The sequence below is a fragment of the Apium graveolens genome, chromosome 4 (genome assembly GCF_009905375.1).
Source record: "Apium graveolens cultivar Ventura chromosome 4, ASM990537v1, whole genome shotgun sequence".
Taxonomy (NCBI): Eukaryota; Viridiplantae; Streptophyta; class Magnoliopsida; order Apiales; family Apiaceae; genus Apium; species Apium graveolens.
The window spans coordinates 304989656-305010550 of NC_133650.1; the positions used below are offsets into that span (position 1 = coordinate 304989656).

General features: G+C 36.7%; 3 protein-coding genes and 1 pseudogene across 3 annotated transcripts; 1 reads left to right on the top strand and 3 right to left on the bottom strand.

The window, feature by feature from the left end:
- Window positions 1-3878: 3878 nt before the first annotated feature.
- LOC141720007 (uncharacterized) lies at window positions 3879-4891 on the bottom strand. Its single transcript, XM_074522368.1, has 2 exons — window positions 4135-4891; window positions 3879-3901 (listed from the first exon to the last, which is right to left on the bottom strand). The coding sequence occupies exons 1-2, from the start codon at window positions 4889-4891 to the stop codon at window positions 3879-3881; spliced, it is 780 nt and encodes a 259-aa protein (XP_074378469.1).
- Window positions 4892-6331: 1440 nt separating this feature from the next.
- LOC141720008 (protein VACUOLELESS GAMETOPHYTES-like) lies at window positions 6332-7111 on the top strand. Its single transcript, XM_074522369.1, has one exon. It carries the CDS (start codon window positions 6332-6334, stop codon window positions 7109-7111), a length of 780 nt encoding a protein of 259 aa, XP_074378470.1.
- A 3354-nt stretch (window positions 7112-10465) lies between these two features.
- Window positions 10466-11229, bottom strand: LOC141720009 (uncharacterized). The gene is made up of 2 exons (XM_074522370.1): window positions 10749-11229; window positions 10466-10686 (listed from the first exon to the last, which is right to left on the bottom strand). Exons 1-2 carry the CDS (start codon window positions 11227-11229, stop codon window positions 10466-10468), a joined length of 702 nt encoding a protein of 233 aa, XP_074378471.1.
- A 1387-nt stretch (window positions 11230-12616) lies between these two features.
- Window positions 12617-14391, bottom strand: LOC141720010 (caffeic acid 3-O-methyltransferase-like; annotated as a pseudogene).
- Window positions 14392-20895: the final 6504 nt, after the last annotated feature.

Consider the following 20895-nt stretch of genomic DNA (forward strand, 5'->3'; position numbering starts at 1 on the left):
AGAAAGTCCCACTGCAGAATATATTCTATTGTTCAATTTAGAAAAATTCAACTCTCATGAACACTTACTATCTAATGCCTAAACAGGAAAAAAGAATTCTTTATATTTACTTTTAGTTTACAAATAGAGGCAATCTTATTCTCACATTCAGTATACAGATTTTTTCCAGGAGGAAATCTACAGAAGCCAATGAATTTATGCACATTTTTTTTGCATGCACTTAACTTAACATGGTAGGAATGGAACTCCAAACCCTACCTGTATAGAGCTCCCGGTGCCATGTTAAGACCATACATGTTAACTAACCGGTCACTTTGAAACCTTAAGGTGTCAGAAGAAGGTCATCTTATACTCTTCAATATCAACACACTTTAATAAGATGACAGGCAAAAAATATATACGACTATTACCCCCGGGAAGTAATGACTAAGTTTTTTGGGAGCTGGAAGGGCAACAACAGTAAATATCAGTGACAACTGATTGAGCCAAGAATAAAGGAGTGAAGTTGAATATATTAGTCATGGTATTTTTTGCACAGGAGGTCTGTGTTGGAAACGTGATGAGTTTGTAAAATATATATTTATATTTTTAGTATAACTCAAACAAATAATATATATTTATAATGTTAATACAAGCAACAGAGTACTCGATTTTTACTCAAAATAGGTTACTGCCTTTATACTCTAAAATTAGAGCTTCAGCTCTTTTGCTACAACTGTGGTATACAACTTTACTAAGATGTGTATATCAACTTTTCTTCAGTACATATTATCAGAAACATACATCCTTATTTATAGGCTACAAAGACCTGGTTTACATCATGTCTTACCTCACACAATATTAATTATTATTGTAGCCTACTATATTGACTGCATAATCTTCTTAATTTCACTGCAAACTGTGTTATAGCTATATACATCCAGGCAATCTTTTCTAAACTTGTGCAGCCTACCATTTTCCATGTTATTTACTCTTTAACAACCAAGCCTTCTATGCTAAGTTTACTTCAGTTTAAAATACTTTCATTTTATCCACATCTATAACACCTTGCATGCATGTATCTTTGACTTAGGCCATTAACCTTAGCCTACCATATTTTTAGAAAGCAATTATTGCTGTAACTTTATTCAACCAAGTTATTTTTTTTATTTTTGTCTCGGGAGAGTTTGCAAATTCTAACACTCCCCCTCAAACTCGACTTTGCATTTCGAGTTTTTCTTTCATTTTCCAAACACGTCAGGTTTCAACGGTTTAGTGAAAATATCCGCTAAATTTTCTTCTGTCCTGCAGTGCACCAGTTCCATAATTTTATCATTTACTTGTTCGTGAATAAAATGATGTTTAATGTTGATGTGCTTGCTCCGACTGTGTGACACTGGATTTTTTGCTAGTGAAATAGCGGATTTATTGTCCACAAAAATAGTAACCGGTTCTTCCTTGACAAGATTTAACTCGCCCAAAATATAGGCTAACCACATAGCTTGACAGGCGCACACTGCTGCTACAATATACTCTGCCTCACATGTTGAGAGAGCAACCGTCTGTTGCTTCTTTGATGACCATGAAAATATCGCGGAACCTATATGAAAAGTATATCCCGAAGTGCTTTTCCCATCATCCAAGTCACCACCATAATCACTATCTGAGTAGCCTACTAATTTTGAATCTTGAGAGTATGTGTAAAATAAGCCATGATCAAGTGTACCTTTTATGTACCTCAAAATTCTTTTAGCTGCCATGAAGTGATCTTGCTTCGGCTTCTCCATGTACCTACTAACCAATCCAACTGCATACATTATATCTGGATGAGTAAAAGTTAGGTACCTCAGACTTCCAACCAAACTTTTGAACAACGTCGGATTTACCGACTCCCTTATTGAATCAACTCTGAGCTTTATGCTCGGTTCTGCTGGCGTGCTCACTGACTTGTATTCTTCCATTCTGAACTTCTTTAAAATCTGTTCCGCATATTTTTTATGAGACATAAAAATCCCATCTCTGTTTTGCTTCACCTCGACTCCAAGAAAGTAAGACATTTGACCAATATCTGTCATCTCAAATTCGTTAGTCATAACCTTCTTAAAATCGCTTAACATACCAGAGTTATTTCCGATAAAGATCATGTCATCCACATATAAGCACACGATCATAATATCGCCCCCTGGATTTGTCTTCGTATAGAGGGCATGCTCGTATGGACTCTTCACGAAACCATTTCTCTGAAAATATTCATCAACTCGCGTGTTCCATGCTCGCGGAGCTTGCTTCAAACCATATAAAGCTTTCTTCAGCCTATAGACTTTTTTTTCCCGGCCTTTCTGAATATATCCGGGAGGCTGCTCAATATAGACTTCTTCTTCAAGTTAACCATTCAGAAATGCTGACTTGACATCCATCTGAAATATTTTCCACTGATTCTGAGCTGCAATTGCTATCAGAAGTCGTATGGTATCAACTCTTGCAACTGGAGCAAATACCTCGTCATAGTCAATGCCATATCTCTGCTTGTAGCCTTTAGCTACCAACCTCGCCTTGTATTTCTCCACTTCTCCATCTTGATTCGTCTTAGTTTTATAGACCCACTTGACACCAATTACTTTGTGTCCTTCTGGAAGATCTGTGAGTTCCCAAGTATCATTCTTCTTGATTGCGCCAATTTCTTCGCCCATGGCTTTATTCCATTTTCTTTCTTCAGAAGCTTCTTCAAATATAACTGGATCACATTCAGCCATTAGACAAAATAGAGAATAATCAAAAGATGTTTCTACCGGACTTGTAGATTCGTAGATATTATCCAAACTCCGCATCTTTCGTGGTGCTCCCCCTGAACTGTTGCTTCCTCCCGCGGATGGTGTCGATACAGGAGTTTGTTGATTTGGACTTGGTGGAGGAGTTTGATCATCGTCTCCGTCATCTTCAATGTTCTGGTTATCACCGTCATCGTCATCACCATTGAAAAATAAACCAACAACTTTTCTTTCATCCTCGCTCCATCTCCAGTAATCTGATTCATCGAACTCAACATCTCGAGAAATGATTAATTTCTTCGTCAGGGGATTGTAGAGTCTGTACGTCTTGCTTCTTTTGTCATATCCGGTAAAAATACACTTTTCACCTTTATCATCTAGCTTCTTTCTTTTCTGATCAGGAATATGGGCATAAGCAATACACCCAAAAATTTTGAGATTTCCAACTGATGGTTTGCTACCACTCCATGCTTCATTCGGAGTTTTATTTCTGACACTTTTTGTTGGACAACGATTCAAAAAATAAACTGCACATTGAACGGCTTCCTCCCAGAAAGTTCTTGGCAAGTGTTTTGCTTTCACCATACTCCTTGCCATATCAAGAATAGTACGATTCTTCCTTTCTATAACGCCATTTTGTTGAGGAGTGTAGGCCATTGTCAATTGATGATTTATTCCATGTGCTCGGCAGAAGCTTCTAAACAAGTTTGAAGTATACTCGCCTCCTCTGTCTGATCTGAGTATCTTCAAATACTGGCCACTTTGTTTTTCCGCCAGTGCTTTGAACTCCTTAAATTTATCAAGAGCCTCCAATTTTTCTTTGATGATATACACCCAACTTTTCCTGCTAAAATCATCAATAAAAGTTAGGTAATACATATTACCTCTAAGTGATGAGATATCAAATGGACAAGCAATATCTGTGTGAACAATCTCCAATGGCCTCCTGGCTCTCCAAGATTTTCCAACGGGAAAACTTTGTCGATGTTGTTTCCCCTTTACACATGCTTCACACAAATGTTCTGGTTCGTTGATTTCAGGCAAACCGTCCACCATTTTTGTATTTGATAATAATTTCAGGCCAGAAAATCCAAGATGACCATATCTCAAATGCCACAACCACGAGTCATTTTAATGACCGACTGTAAGCACTTCTGCACATTTATTTGCATATCAAGCGTAAACAAACGATTCTTTGACATCTCCACATTTGCAATCAATTCCCGAGCTTGATTTCTGATAATGAGGGAATTGTCCTGCATCTGTATATTATATCCTTTCTCCACAAATTGGCCAGGACTGATAATATTATTTTTCAATGCATGAATATAATAAACATCATTTATATATTGCTTTTCACCTTTCTTTGACATGATCGTGACGGTACCTTTTCCTTTCACCGGAATCTTTGACGAGTCACCAAAAGTAACTTCTCCGCTGATGGTGTCGTCTATCTCCGTGAACAATTCCTTGTGACCAGTCATGTGATTACTGGCCCCTGAGTCAAGATACCAAACATTCTTCTTCCTTTCCTCGTCTCCTTTGTAAGTGAGGAACATAGCAGTGCCAACATCTTTGTCTTCTTTTGCTGCTGCAAAATGACTTCTTTCTTCCACCTTTGCTGCTCTACACTCATAACTGAAATGGCCATATTTATTACAGTTATAGCACTGATATTGAGACTTATCACCTCGTTGTTGATATCCGCCTCGTCCTCGACCTCTGAAATTTTGACCACGACCAGATGGCTGATACCCTTCAGAATTCTGACCTCTATTGAAGGACTGTCTTCCTCGTCCTCGTCCACCACGGTAGCCACCTCTAAAGCCACCTCTGCTACTTCCAGAACTGTCACCGATGGATACTTTACTTTGCAACGCCTTCTCCAAATAGCTTGCATCATCATACTGGTTCATACGCTGCTCGTGGGCTTGAAGAGAACCTACGAGCTCGTCAATGGAAATTGTAGACAGATCTTTTGACTCCTCGATAGAAGTAACAACATAATCAAATTTTCTTGTCAACGAATGGAGCAACTTTTCTATGACCCGAACATCATCGAGACTTTCCCCATTTCTTTTCATCTCATTTTTCACCGTTTTCAAACGCGTAACAAATTCACCAATATTTTCGGAACTCTTCATCTTCAAATTTTTGAACTCCCCACGTAGTACTTGGAGCCGAACCTTTTTGACTTTCTCGACGCACTAGAATGATTTCTGCAGAATCTCCCATGAGTCTTTCGCCATTTTTTCATTTGAAATTTTTTCAAAGGTTGATTCGTCAACTCCTTGAATAATTGTATATAATGCCTTTTTATCTTTTTTCCGGGTCTCTTTCAAAAACATCTTCTCAGCATTTGACAGGGCTGCTTCAGCTGCTGCATCTGTGGGCTCGTCATACCCGCTTTCGACAATATCCCAATTATCGTAGGAACCGAGTAATACCTTCATTTAAATACTCCAGTTCCCATAATTTGTACTCGTCAATTTTGGAATATTTGGTTGCACCATCGTCGCCATTTTTCACGAACGGAACCTTAGCTCTGATGTCACTTGTTGGCAACGTGATGAGTTTGCAAAATATATATTTATATTTTTAGTATAACTCAAACAAACAATATATATTTATAATGTTAATACAAGCAACAGAGTACTCGATTTTTACTCAAAATAGGCTACTACCTTTATACTCTAAAATTAGAGCTTCAGCTCTTTTGCTACAACTGTGGTGTACAACTTTACTAAGATGTGTATATCAACTTTTCTTCAGTACATATTATCAGAAGCATACATCCTTATTTATAGGCTACAAAGACTTGGTTTACATCATGCCTTACCTCACACAATATTTATTATTGTAGCCTACTATATTGACTGCATAATCTTCTTAATTTCACTGTAAACTGTGGTACAGCTATATACATCCAGGCAATCTTTTCTAAACTTGTGCAGCCTACCATTTTCCATGTTATTTACTCTTTAACAACCAAGCCTTCTATGCTAAGTTTACTTCAGTTTAAAATACTTCCGTTTTATCCACATCTGTAACACCTTGCATGCATGTATCTTTGACTTGGGTCATTAACCTTAGCCTACCATATTTTCAGGAAGCTATTATTGCTGTAACTTTATTCAACCAAGTTATTTTTTTTATTTTTATCTCGGGAGAGTTTGCAAATTCTAACAGTCAGCTATAAACATGAATAGCGATGAAAATTCTAGTTCATCTGCTAAGTTAATATCTTGCGGTTATTCTATTAAGGCGGCTTGGAATTGCTTCCGGAGAATCTTTCAAATTTCCACAAGAATTTTCCACTTTGATGCTAATCTCCCCACTTGCTTGTACTTGAAAACTATGTTCATAAGAAACCAATGTTTCTTTTGTGTTTTAGTCAGGAGACTATTCAATCTGGCCACCAGTCGATGTTTCTTGGAATAACCATGATATCTTAATAGGGAAATGGTCTATAAGGATCTAAGATTTAAGTGGTCTGCACTGAACAATGTGTGTGTGTGTCTATATATTGATGAATAATGTCGATCTAAATTCATAGCCTCAGTTTTCATTTATAAAAAATTAACATGAGCAATAGCATGATAGAGATTACAGAGCACTTGACACATCCGGGTCACAACCTATTACAACTTGAGAGCAACAAAGAATACCTTTGTGGTTGCTGCAAAACATTTGGATCCGGCAAAACTTTTCAATGCAGCTCATGTAGCGACTTCAATATGCATGAGTTTTGTGCCAAGTGTCCTGAACAACTCTCTACGTTTATGCACCCTCTCCACCGCTTAAGTCTAGTGGTCCGTAAGGCACATGGCATGCGGAAAAATAATCGTACCTGTGATGTATGCGATGATGACATTGAGGGTTATTTCTATCGGTGCAAAGATTGCGATTTTGATCTACATCCAGTATGTAATGAATTGCCTCAAAACTTGAGGCATGCACTTCATATTGAGCACCCTTTGGTGCTACAGAAGCCAACAATCGATGCTCCTTGTTGCGTATGTAAAGGTATCTGTAAAACTTGGCGCTATAGGTGTGGGGAATGTGATGGCTTTGATATTCATTTGGATTGTGTGCTAGTAGTGGTATCTTCAACTACCACTAGAAATATTCAATTGTCACCGCCATATACACTACAAACCCCGCCACAGCCACCATCTCACGGTGGTTGTTGGGTGCCTCCTGGCTATTCTTATCCATATTTGCAACAACCACGTTGGGGGCCTCCTGGCTATTCTTATCCATATTTGCCACAACCACCACATCACGGTGGTGGTGTTCCTCCTGTTTATTCTTATCCATATCATAACATGTACAACTTTGGCTTTGTAAATGCTCAAGCATGAAGACTCTAAACACTGGGATTACTCACACAAACACACACACACTTTGGTTTATCAGCTAAGTATGCAAGAACAGATACACAGACTAAGCACAACTCTTGCTGATAGTTTAATACGTAATTATAATAAAAGAGTACAGGTACAGGATATTAAAAGAAAGCAAATAACCACCTAGCTACAAACTAGCTCAGATCCTACATTATCTCTACTACCCCATTTATTTCTCAAGACTCCTAAACACACTCTACTACCAAGGACTAATTCCAAAACAGAAAATAACATTGACTTATTTCAAAAACAACAGTTTAGATTATTTTCTTACATACTCCCCCATAATCTAAACTGCCATCTGCAAATCTTTTAAACCAATCAAATCTCGCATTCGTTCGAACTTAGCAGTAGTCATTGCCTTTGTTAGCACGTCTGCACGCTGCTCTCCGGTACTGATGTGTTTAACAATAATAACACCCTTCTCAATACATTCACGGATAAAATGAAACCGGATGTCAATGTGCTTGCTACGCCCATGAAATACTGGGTTCTTTGCCAAATCAATAGCCAACTTATTATCAATATAAATCACAACTGGACTAGGCTTCACACTTGTAATTTGAATGAGTAAGTTCCTTAACCAGACACCTTGACACGCTGCAGCAGTAGCAGCCATGAACTCAGCTTCACATGACGAAAGAGCCACACATCTTTGCTTTTGCGAAACCCAAGTAATCAGGCTCTCGTTTAAGTAGAAAGCAATGCCTCCCGTGCTCTTTCTATCCTCCACATTACCTGCTAAATCACTGTCCGAGTAGCCACTCAGCAAGTAGTCACCTGATCCCTTTGTGTAGATCAATCCAAACTCCACAGTCCCCTTGATATATCTAAGGATCCGCTTTAACGACTGACAATACCTACTGAATGCGCGATATCAGGACGAGTATGCACCAAATATCTCAAGCCACCAACAAGACTTTTAAACTTTGTTGGATTCACTGCTTTTCCATTTTCATCTTTATGCATTTGAATCTTGGGTTCCATCAGATATCTCACAGAATTACACTCCTCAAGCCCAGCTTTTTCCAACAGACTCCTTGCATATGCAGCTTGTTTTATCTTCACATATCCACTTTCTTGACTCACTTCAATATCCAGGTAATAAGACAGTAGCCCAAGATCACTCATTTCGAACTCTTTATCCATTTTCCTTTTAAACGCCTTTATATTTTCAATACTCATCCCTGTAACTAATAAATCATCAACATATACTCCTACAATCAATACTTCTTCTCCCTCCCGTTTCAGATATACAGCATGCTCATAGGGACACTTTGTAAAACCCAATTGTTCCAGACAATTCCTCAGCTTAGCATACCAGGCACGTGGTGCCTGTTTCAACCCATACAATGCCTTTGACAGTTTGTAGACCATGTGCTCTTTCCCCTCTATCACAAACCCATCAGGTTGAGCTACATAAACGATTTCCTCTAAGTCACCATTCAGAAGCGCAGACTTTACATCTAAATGATGTATTTGCCAATCATTTTTAGCTGTCAGGGCTAATAACAACCTAACTGTCTCAAGCCGTGTGACTGGTGCAAAGACTTCTTCGTAATCTATTCCTTGCTGCTGGACATATCCCTTTGCCACGAGCCTAGCTTTGTGCTTAGTGACATGTCCGGTTGCATCTCGCTTTACTTTATAAACCCACTTTAGACCTATGGCTTTGTGTCCTTTTGGCAATTCAGTTAGCTCCCAAGTCTCATTTTTCTCTATAGATTCGATTTCAGCCTTCATTGCCTTCTTCCAAACTCCTTCAATCATAGCTTGATTATAATTAAGTGGCTCATCCACAACTCCCAACATCAATTCTTCCTCTATCTCCACTTCTTCCGATTTATCGTATACCTCGCTCAACAACCTGGACTTCTTTGGCCTCTCATCATACATGTCAGATTGCACAGATTGAATAGATTGTTCCGAGCTCACACTCCTCTCACCTTCTTCAGTTTCTTGCGTACCAGAAGTATCAGTGCTGGTGCCTGAGCTACGAACTGGTGACATTGGTTCAGTGTCATGATGAGCATCAGCTTCCATTTCACCACTTGAATCAAACACGACAAAGCCCCCCTCCATCTTGTTCTGTTGTTCAGAATTTTCTTCCCAGTCCCAAGTTTTTTGTTCATCAAATACTACATCCCTACTCACCAAAATTTTGTTCACAACTGGGTCATACAAGCGACAGGCCTTGGAACCAGGTTCTCGTCCAAGATAAATTGTGGCCCTGCTTCGATCCTCCAGTTTGCTTACAATTGTGCTCGGTATCTTCATGTATGCTAGACACCCAAATATCTTAAGGTGTCCTATGTCAGGCTTATCTCCTTTCAATGCTTCATATGGGGTTTTGTCAGAGAGAGATCGAGTTGAGAGACGATTCAACACATATACTGAATGTCGTATCGCCTCTCCCCAAAACCACAATGGTAACTTTCTTTCTTTGATGAAGCTTCTAGCCATAGCTACGATTGTTCTGTTCCTCCTCTCGACCACTCTGTTTTGCTGCGGAGTGTATGGTGCTGTAAGGTGCCTCGTGATCCCTGTGTCTTCACAATAGGTTGAAAAAGCTTTCGAATTAAACTCTCCACCCCTATCAGTCCTAAACATCTTAACTTTCTTTTCATTTTCCCTTTCAACCATTACTCGAAATTTTTTGAACACCTCATATGCTTCATCTTTGCTAGTTAACAGGTACACCCACATGTACTTACTAAAATCATCAATCAATAAGAAAAAATACCTGTTTCCGGTCTTTGTTGGAGGAGAGATTGGCCCACACAAGTCGCCATACACCAGTTCTAAAGCTTGTTTTGCGTGAAAGTTGGTTTGACAAGGGAACGATTGTCTGATTTGTTTTGCCATCAAACATCCAGTACATATTTCTTTCGGCTGAGTTATATGAGGTAGCCCGTATGCCATCCCATTCTTGGACATGTGGACTAGCGCTTGGAAGTTAATATGCCCAAGACGAGAGTGCCACAACCAAGAAGACTCTTCCGACTTCGTGAGTAAACACACAGATGTACATGTTTCAATGACTATTTTATATAGTCTATTCACTGATTTCTTTACCTTCATAACTAGACGACCATCTTCACTGTAGACCCACAGAAAATCTCCATTTAGTATAACCCTGTTCCCACTTTCAGATAGCTGACCAAGGCTTATGATATTGTTCCTTAAAGTTGGGATGAAATACACTTCACGCAGCAGGACATTTCCTCCACTTTTGGTCTTAAACATAACAGAGCCTTTTCCCTTTATTTCAACTGTGGAACCGTCTCCAAATCTCACCTTTCCAGCCAATCATGTGTCCAACTCCTTAAACTTTGAACGATCTCCCGTCATATGGTTGCTCGCCCCATTATCCAAATACCAGATATTTGTTTCAAAATTTTCACTTTCGTTGTTTCTCAGTCTAAGTACTACCTCCTTTTCTGCTATGAGCAAAACTGGCTCATCATCCTGTATCTGCGTCAGATTCACTTCAGGCTTTTGATCCCTGTCACGACGAGGTCGTCTGCATTCTGCAACAAAGTGTTCGTACGCTGACAATTAAAGCAACGGATTTTGCTTCTATCACGTACACCTTGATAGCTGCTATTAACTCGAGTCCTTGTTCCTGGAGACGTCTCTGTCCCAGTCCTTTTCGACCTTCTCATCCACTCCTCTCTTGTGAACAAGAGCTTCCCTTCGGTGTTCTCTCTCTTTACCCATTCCTCCTCGGTTAACATCAATTGTCCTCCAGTGTTTTCTGTTTGCCCATGAACTCGCTCTTCGTGTGCCTTCAACGATCCTATAGTCTCCCCAACTGACATTTCATCTAGGTTACCAAACTGCTCAATGGACGATGTAATGTGCAGAAATTTTGATGGCATGGAACGGAGTAACTTCTTAACCACATAGCTTTCTTCAATAGTTTCTCCTAAAGCACGAATGTTGGTGACGAGTGCATTGAGCTTCAATGCAAAGTCGTCTATCATCTCTGTATCCTTCATATTCAAACTTTCGAACTCGGCCTTTAATGTCTGGACTTTAGCCTGCTTCACTCTCTCTGCTCCCAAGCACATAGTTTTTATTGCCATCCAAGTTTCTTTTGCTGTTTTTTCTCAGCCAGTGACAATAGTATGTCTTCAGGAATTGCTTGAAAGATTGCTGCCATCGCCACCTTATCTGTCTTTTCTTCAATGGTTGCCTTTAGATCTTTTGGTTCGATTGCTTCCCAAATCCCATGAGCTTCCATGAATATTCTCATCTTAAGGGCCCAAGCTGTATAGTTAGTTTTTGTTAACATCGGATAGCTCAAACTCAAGGAACCTTTTTTGCTCTTTACCACCTCCATCGCAGTCTGCTTTGGCATATATTTGGGCATCCACCAGGAGTGCTCTGATACCAAATGAAGACTCTAAACACTGGGATTACTCACACAAACACACACACACTTTCATTTATCAGCTAAGTATGCAAGAACAGATACACAGACTAAGCACAACTCTTGCTGATAGTTTGATACGTAATTATAATAAAAGAGTACAGGTACAGGATATTAAAAGAAAGCAAATAACCACCTAGCTACAAACTAGCTCAGATCCTACATTATCTCTACTACCCCATTAATTTCTCAAGACTCCTAAACACACTCTACTACCAAGGACTAATTCCAAAACAGAAAATAACATTGACTTATTTCAAAAACAACAGTTTAGATTATTTTCTTACAAAGCACATCTATATAATCCTGTATATCATTATCATCATCAACCTGGCTATGTGCAAGCATATAACATGTATAATCCTGCATTTAGCATGTATAACAGTACACATTACAACCCTTCTGGTTGTGCAAATTGCAAGCCGCAGGCACATAATGAGATGAACAACCCCAATGTCATCGGGACACCTCAAGGTAACGAAAACCAAGATCATCATGTTGGATCACCAAATAAGATGCAAAATTGCGCAAAACATGATGATGATCATCATCATAATCATCATCAGCATCAAATAATTGGTTCAAACATGAAGATGTCACGACGTAAAAGAATGTTTAAAGTTGTTGGTGAATTAGCAATTGGAGTACTTTCAAGTGTTATTTTCGGAGTAGCATTCCCTGATTTATCATAAAACCCATGTAACATAAGCTTCTTTAATTAGCCTCTGTTTTTGTTTGATTAGATACTGAATCGAGGGTCTGTGCTAGTATAATCGTATACTATGTTCTTTCCAAAGGCCTTGTTAAATGGAAGTCGGCCATTAAGAACCGCATCTTTCAAGTAGACTAATCATCTTGATATATTCACGACAATGCAAGAGTTTTTAATGTTAAAAGAAGAGAAGATAATACATTAATAGCACATACATTAAGAGTTTTTAACGTGATAATACATTAATAGCACATACATTAAGAGAGCACAGACACTTCAAGTTTTATTTTCACTACAGAAATTTATTGTGTTACTAAAGCAATGGACTTCTAAGAAATACACCAAAAGAACTTGTTACTCATACCAAGCTCTACTTGCACAATTCCTTAATCCATATATCAAAAGCGCAGCACACCTTGTCGAAACGTTTAAATCCTGCACGTTTAGCTAAGGCCTCGAATTATTTTTCAGTCCTTTCTCTTCCTCCAGGAATATGTGCCAACATAATAGCATCAAAATGAATGGCTGTCCTAGTTGCATTTTCGTTTCCAGGATGCTCCGGAAGAATGGAGTCTGCTATTATTACTTCTCCATTTTCCGCGAGTGCTTGGTAACAATTCATCAACAACTTCAGGCATTGTTCGTCGCTCCAATTATGACATATCCACTGCGAAGATCACAAGGTAAATTATCTGATCGATTATGTATACAACCTTCAAAAATATGGCATCCCCAGTTGGCACACTAGCAAACATATCCCCTCCAACATGTTCCACGCCTGTACGCACGCATAAGAATTAACTGGAGTTTAATTTAACTCAGGAAACAAAACGCAGAAGGATATATACATTTGTGTTCTACATGTGCAGGGACTAAAGAGTGCTGATGTACGAGTATTATTAGATGGAGCATCTTCAACAACGTGGGGGAGATCGAAATTGATTCCTTTAATTGTTGGGTACTTGGAGTTGGAGATAATTGAACTAAAGGTAGCCCCGGTACCACCACCAACATCAACTAAAGTCCTGAGACCTTTGAAACCATCGTATTTCTCAAGGATCTTTTTCATGATAACGGTAGAATGATTTTTCATAGCATGGTTAAAGATCTTATTGAATCGAGGATCTGTGCCAGTATAATCATATACATTCATTCCAAAGGCCTTGTCAAATGGACGTCCCCCATCAAGAATTGCATATTTTAAGTAGTACCTGTAATAATTAGCATTGCGTTAAATTTATGACTTTGCCAAAGTTTGTGTGGTTGAACGGTATAAGATCTCGTTGGTACCTTACTCACTCCTTAACATTTTAGATTGACCAGTTACTTAACATATATTTCTAGTATTAGAGCAAGAATATATTACCAGCTTTCCATCATAATCTTATCCATATTCAGGAGCGTAAGAGGTGCCATGGAGACTCCATCTGCATTTTTTGTCAAAAATTTGCAAACATTCGCTAATCCATATCTTCGCTGGACCTGACCATTGGCAAACTCATTAAGCTCACATTTAAGAACAGAGTAGCTTAAACATACAATATCTAACCAGGTTTTGAGCCGACAGTATATTTGGTTGAATACAACAAAGATTATGATAGTTTAAAATATGTCGACGAACAGTTACCTTACTGATTAAAAAAGGCAGATGACTCGCAAAGTTAGACACATGCCCACCATTTTGTTGGAATTGATTGTAAGATTCTTAATTTCAGTTATTAAAGACTGAGGTTACTATATAATAAGTACTAACTAATTGTTCTTATATGTGGTGTTAGCTGCAAGGAAAAAAGGAAGTGTTTGGCATAGCATAGTTAAGGAGTGCAATTGCTGGCCGTTAATGATCAAGAGATATGTATATTTGTATAATCTTAAAGGCTACTATGTAAATCGTTTTAAAAAAAATTATTTTATAAAATAAATAAACAATTGGATGAACAATCGTTTGTCAGGATTAGGACCCTCATACTAGTATACTAATTAACTACATTTATTCAAATCTACAAGCACAAAGTCCTTCTGTTCTACTCAAATTAATCGGACCCGATATGGCTAAAACCAGAGTTGCTGGAGCAACTAACCTGCCATAACTTAATCACTCCATGCATACTTCCGGTGCAAACAATGCGACCATCTTGATCACTATCTTAACACCAGGACATGGAAAAGCCGCAAGAAATGTGCTCTCCTCCTCCTTGTCTGATGCATATCTGAACCGTATGTTAAATCAGCAAAACCACTCACAACAGAATTACTAAAAATACTTAAACACAAAACCGCATGCGTAATGTCCGCGTAATATTCCACTTCCACCGTAACCCATCCATGCACGGTGCATCCATGAACTTAAGATGTAATCCTTGAGCAATAGATCATATATAGCATAACAGTTAATTGTTCTTTAATAAGATTGCCAGAGATTCGTTAATGTTAATACGACATGATATTTTTGGTTGTCTACCTACTGGAATTGGAAGGTTGCATTGTCAAGAAATGTGGCCAACCTTACCAATGGAAACAATGGTGCTGCTGCATCGTGCATGTTAAAAGAACTTCATCTGAAGTTATCAATTCATGCATACACTAGATCAATTGCGTTCTGGCCTGTTTTGGCGTATATATACCGTCTAATCTCTCATTCAGATTTGACAAAACCAGAAATCCTGTCATCAACTCGGATCTCCACTCAATATTAAAAATAAAACTAACTATATTTCTGGAAATTCACATCAATTAGGCATTATAACTCGCAAAATGCCGATGGTCTCTCATACGTAGAAAATCCGTGAAAGCTATGGATAGAATTGAACATACGTTTAATAACATGTTGAGCATGCAATCTGCTAAAGCTACAGATAAAATCCAACATTTTTTTCAAGACCATTCCGACAGAATCTTATAGTAAACAAATATGGTAAACTAGAACAAACAAGGGGTGTAAGTGACCGTCACAATTGTGACTGTCAAGCGTTGGTTATCCTCATTTCCAATCGAATATAACCAAAAACATGCTTGGTTGCAATTATGATCATAACCAACCAAGTAGTGATGACCCTCGGATCACGGTTGGTCGGTTTTTCTTTCCTTTTAACCAACAGAAATCAATCGACCGATATCGGTTGGTTAATTTTTGTGTAGGTCCCATATTATCGCCCAATAGTTATGTAGCGATCCACATATGGTGGTCCGCAGATTAAAAGGCTAACTGAAATTGGTTAGAAAAAGTTTAGTTGAAAATATATATTACCGTTATCATTAACAACGGAGATCGGTCAGAAAATGTGTGGTTGGAAATGCATGGTAAATAAATGCATTGAATGCACTCACCAACATTATAATGAAGTGTCGCAACTATTGGTCGAAATTATAAAATCGATATCTTATAAATAACCACAAATATCGCTTATTTAAGGATCAATTTTGCGACCAACTATATTGGTCGTTCGGTGATCGGTTTTGCATTTATTTTCAATCAACAAGTTCATTTGCGACCATTTTTCGATTATTTATGACCCTCTTTTCTTGTAGTGATAATTATAAGTGAAAAATAATTTTATTGACTTTGCATACATAGAGCAACCAAAAAGTTGGTCTATTAAAAACCAACTTATATTAAAATAGGGGAACAAAGCTAAGTGGAGACCTCCTTTTTTGTGGAGAGCTTGGAGACCAAATCTTAACGGTCCATATCCTTTTGATATAATGGTTCTCCTTTTATCTTAATTTATTTTGTATATCTTTAAAATAAACCTGAGTTAACGTCCGTGTGTACACAAAGTGTATATATTATCCGAGACATTAGGTAACTAATAACAACGTTTTCTTCTTAACGCCAATATAGGGACTTCAGTTGCATCTTCTATCATATAGCTTCGCAATTTTTATTTTATGAGACAATCACATCATCGTTTACTTGTTTCAATAATATATATACATATAACCTTCAAGAAGCCTGCACTTGTTGATCTTATTTTTTTGGTGGAAAACTGATCGTGATGGCCATATTTGAAGATGCATCAGGTACTCAATTTGTAGTACTTTTTTATGTATATATGAGATTTTGCAACACACGAGTTCTTTTTTTTTGCTAAATAACACACACGAGTTTAATTGTTCCACTGCAAATTTTAGTTTTTTTGTCGGATATTGCTTTACTTTGGTTATATATGATGTTATTTATGTATAAATTAGGAATATATGTATTTTTTAAGTACAGTATTGCACTTCCCATGAACAATGTTCTTACTCTCATTTCCCTATTTTTAAAGCTTTGTTAATTATTTCTATGTTTTTGGTCTTTTTAATTTGTGTTTCTTTTTTAGGATCACAATGCACACCCCACGTTGAAAGTTCTGACGACTCTAACAATAATAGTACACATGCCGATGTTGAAAGCTCAGAATCAGACGAATCAGATGAATCAGACAATCACACGAATCCGGCGAAGATACTGGCGAATTGAACGATTCAACAGATTCAGAATCTACATGCTTCGTTGTTGTAGATGGCAGTAAATTTTGGATACCGAAATGTGACGACAAACACAAACCATATCTTAATCGGCATTTTTCAACTTTGGATGACACATATGATTTTTACTATGAATATGAGGGCATTTGTGATTTTGATGTGCCGAAGTCAACCAAGAAAACTAATAGGCGTGGATATTTGAGAGCTAAATATATAATGTGTAACCGTGGTGGTACCCCTTATCAAAAAAAGTCTAAACTTGTTGATGATCATGTTGGTAAGGGATCTCATACTCGTAGAAGAACAACATCACGCAGATGCAATTGCCAAGAACGGAATGTCATGAAACCTGCAGGAGTTAAAGGTTTTGTGGTAATGAGTTTCGTTGAGGAACATAATCATCCTCTAGCAACTGGAGCCAGTAGAATGTTGTTAAGATGTAATAGGAAGTTGTGTGCTGCTCACCAAAATTTAATCATGGATTGTTCAAGAGCAAACATGGGTGCAACAATGTCTCATTGTTTAGCAAAAGAATTCACTGTGCAACTGTTGTCAATTTTAAAAATTTTGCGAGGGATGTAAAACTGTAAATTGGAGAGCGGGATACTGATATGATTCTTGTCAAATTCAAGTTAAAGAAGGAGACTTCTAATAATACCTTTTACTATGATTACAAAGTTGATAAAGAAGGACACATGGCCGACTTATTTTGGACCGATGCTGTAGGTCAAGCAAACTACGAGATTTTCGGTGATATTATTTCATTTGATCCTACTATTCTGTCAAGGAACCAGTTATTCTAAAGTCTCGAGATGTTAGAGAATGGCCCTTTACATGATCTTATATTATTCTAACATTTCCCCTCACTCGAAAGCCCATTTATGGGTCGAATAGTGGATCACGGGCGCCTATCTTTGGGGCATAAATTTGCCTGGTGGTGTTAGAGAATGGCCCTTTACAGGATCTTATATTATTGTAACAGAATTAACAAGTAAGTTTCTATTATTTTCCCGAAAATGGTTATCTTTATTTATTATCGGGTAGTCTCATGTCCATGACTTAACTTTTTTTTTTCTGCAATACTCTTGAGCGATGTTTGATGTTTTCTGGAGTCAATTTTTGCAGATTCTTTTAATTGTTTCTTCAAAATTTAATATAATTCTATGGTGCACTTCTCTGCATAATATTGTAGCAGATTTTTGCACAACTATGTAGTTCAAGATAAATGATCAAGCGATCCCAACTTCACTTCAGAAAAACTGATGGTTTGCTTTATACTAATTTTGTATAAATAAAAACTCTTTTGATTTGTTGACTTAAGCAGAACACAAAAAAATCAATCATCGGGTATTTATCCTTAACTTGATATTTTCAGACATATGATATACGGATTTGGTTCTTCAACTTAATGTAATAGAAAATGAATTGTAATTATTAGCTAATTAGCTACCAGCTGTAGAAAATGGCGCATTATAAGCTAAACTTGCACCATGTTAATAAGAGATGGTGATGGTGATCATTAGAAACGGGAATCATATATATCAAATAAAAATATAGCTTTAAAATCAACTGGTGCCAAAAGTAGGCGGAGACTGGAGTGTGTTTTATGTCTAATGATCTCCGATTTTCAGTCCGTAATGACTGGACATATACAAATTAAGCTAAAATGTATGCGGACTTTATACTAAGGGGTCATTTGCCAAATCTCAATCATTTATATCTGAATCATTAATATTTATGAATGATCTGGATAAATCAAAAATCTGAATATAAAGGATTAAGATCATTTGGTATAGATTCTTTTTTATAATTTCTAAATAATTAAATTTTGTGATTAATTAAGTCTAAAAAAATACAAGATTTTAAAATTGATATAATATTGAATGTTAGAAGTACTAAGCATTTATAATGTTAGATGTACTAAATATTTTAAAAAAGTTAATGTGCTTTAATTAAAAAGAAATTTTGTACCATCTCTGAATGTCGTTTTTTCTAATAAATTATTACGTGAGCTCGTGGAGTTTATCTAGTGCGAACCAGAAGGGTTCCCTACGATTAAAAAAAAAAATTCAAAGTCAAATATCATAAATACCATTTTCAAATTATATATGTTTTAATGAATAAAAAAATTAAAAAAGTCAAAATTATTTCATCAAATTATCAAGTAATAAACTGAATTTTTGATGAATTGCAAAGTTTTAAAATTTGGTTATAACGAAAATTTATTTAAGATTATTAAAAGATTTAGACCAAAAATATGTTACATTTTTTACAGAAGATTAAAATATAATATAGCATTCATGTAGATGTCACTACATTTTGGGAGTATATGCATGATATATCATATATTATATGTATTAATGAATGGATCAGCCAGAATTTTGGAACCTAATGATTCAGCAATATATATGATGCGGTCAGCTCCATAAATAAAGCCCAAACGATCGGGATGGGTAGAATCAGTCAGATAATTTGCATTCAGGTCTATTCAGTTCCAAACAAATGGCCCCTAAGACTGTGTGCATATGGTAGGCTGAAACTAACTAAATTTAAGCATGATTGCATTCAAGGATAACACATTGATGAACTCAATCATAACCTTGACCACTGTTTTTCTAATTTCTAAAGCAAATTTCTACACAATTTTTTAGCACTAAACTCCTAATTTATGTAGCAATTTTCTGCACAATCTGTGAGCACTGCCATATATCTGGAGCAGCTTTTGCAGAATTTTTTAATTATTATTAACAGATTTTATTACAATATTTAGTGTAGTTTTTTTAGCAATTTCTGGATAATTTTTCTGCAGTTTTTTTGAACAGGAAATACATATATTTACCAATATTTTTGTGCAGTTTTCAATATTTTGCAAAACAGTTTTTCTACATAATTCTCTAGCAATGATATGCACTCCAATTAAGCAGATTTTTCAACATTTTTGTAGCATTTTCTGCAATTTTTAATACATTTTTATGTACTAATAAAATGACAAAATAAGTCATTTCTCGGCTCACACAACGAAGGTTTTGTTGAAACATGATAATGTCATCTCTGTAATTCAACATTTTTACTTAAACTTTTGTCGACCTACTATTTTAAACAAAACTATGCTTCTTAGCGCCGGTTAATTTTTAATTTTAACAGATGACAAAAGAAAAATGAATCAAATCATTACTTGGTATACATCTTAAGCTTCAACATAGTGAAAAAGATATGTCCTAAGTCCAATTATGTATGAGGATTTAGGAATAACTTTATGTAATCTGTTTTGATTTCATTCTTATTAATAAAAGACTTGTTTTATTTTTATTACGGGCTCTATCTATTTAAATGTTTAAATAAGATATACCACAGTTTAGAGTAAAACTTTTTATGAATTGTGATGAGATCATAATAATGAGACCTAAAAGATGATAACTCTAAACTTAAATAGTTCCTGGTCGTAGTATTACTAACTGGTAATTAATAATTCACAAAAATCGGTACATACTATGATTGCTTCATTATGAAGGATGTCTGTTCTTATAAACATTTGTGTGGTGACACTATAGCTAGTATGTAGGTGCTTATTATAGAATAAGTTCACTGAACATGACTCGCACAGCTGAACAACTGATGGAGTTTACTCATGTGTCAGCAGTTGTTCACATAGTGATAGTTGTACAAGTATTCTTAGACTTGAGGTCATCATAGTCATCTTGTGTGCACTGAACTATGCTTTGGTTTAGTTCTTAGTCTCAAGGGACAATTATAAGGGCTCTACTGGGTATAGGAATTTGTACACGAAGATAGTGTATGATCAATAAATGATCTACCCCTTCCAGTGAAGTAAGAGAATGTTCAATGCTGATCCACTTATGTTAGTTCAGGAATCTCTGGCCAAAGTGAATGAAATTATAAAGGAGTTTCTAATTTACATTAAATAGAACTAAGTATAATGAATGGGAAAGCAAGTGATTAAATAGAATAGGCTTGACACAAGTTCCATGCCTTGTATTTAATCATGACATTGGAGGGTAGAAGGAATTAATTGTACGGTAATTATTCACTGAATAGGTTTTTGGTATTCTAAGGAGTGAATTTGTATTATCCGGATAGTCGCGATATGCTGAGAAGTATCAC

Coding starts and splice junctions, on each gene's coding strand:
- LOC141720007 (XM_074522368.1), bottom strand. CDS start 4,891: ATGAAGAGTTCCGAAAATATTGGTGAATTTGTTACGCGTTTGAAAACG. Junction 3,902..4,134: donor GATTCCGGTGAAAGGAAAAG/GTACCGTCACGA, acceptor ATAAATGTGCAG/AAGTGCTTACAGTCGGTCAT.
- LOC141720008 (XM_074522369.1), top strand. CDS start 6,332: ATGAGCAATAGCATGATAGAGATTACAGAGCACTTGACACATCCGGGT.
- LOC141720009 (XM_074522370.1), bottom strand. CDS start 11,229: ATGTGCTTGGGAGCAGAGAGAGTGAAGCAGGCTAAAGTCCAGACATTA. Junction 10,687..10,748: donor AGTTAATAGCAGCTATCAAG/GTGTACGTGATA, acceptor ACTTTGTTGCAG/AATGCAGACGACCTCGTCGT.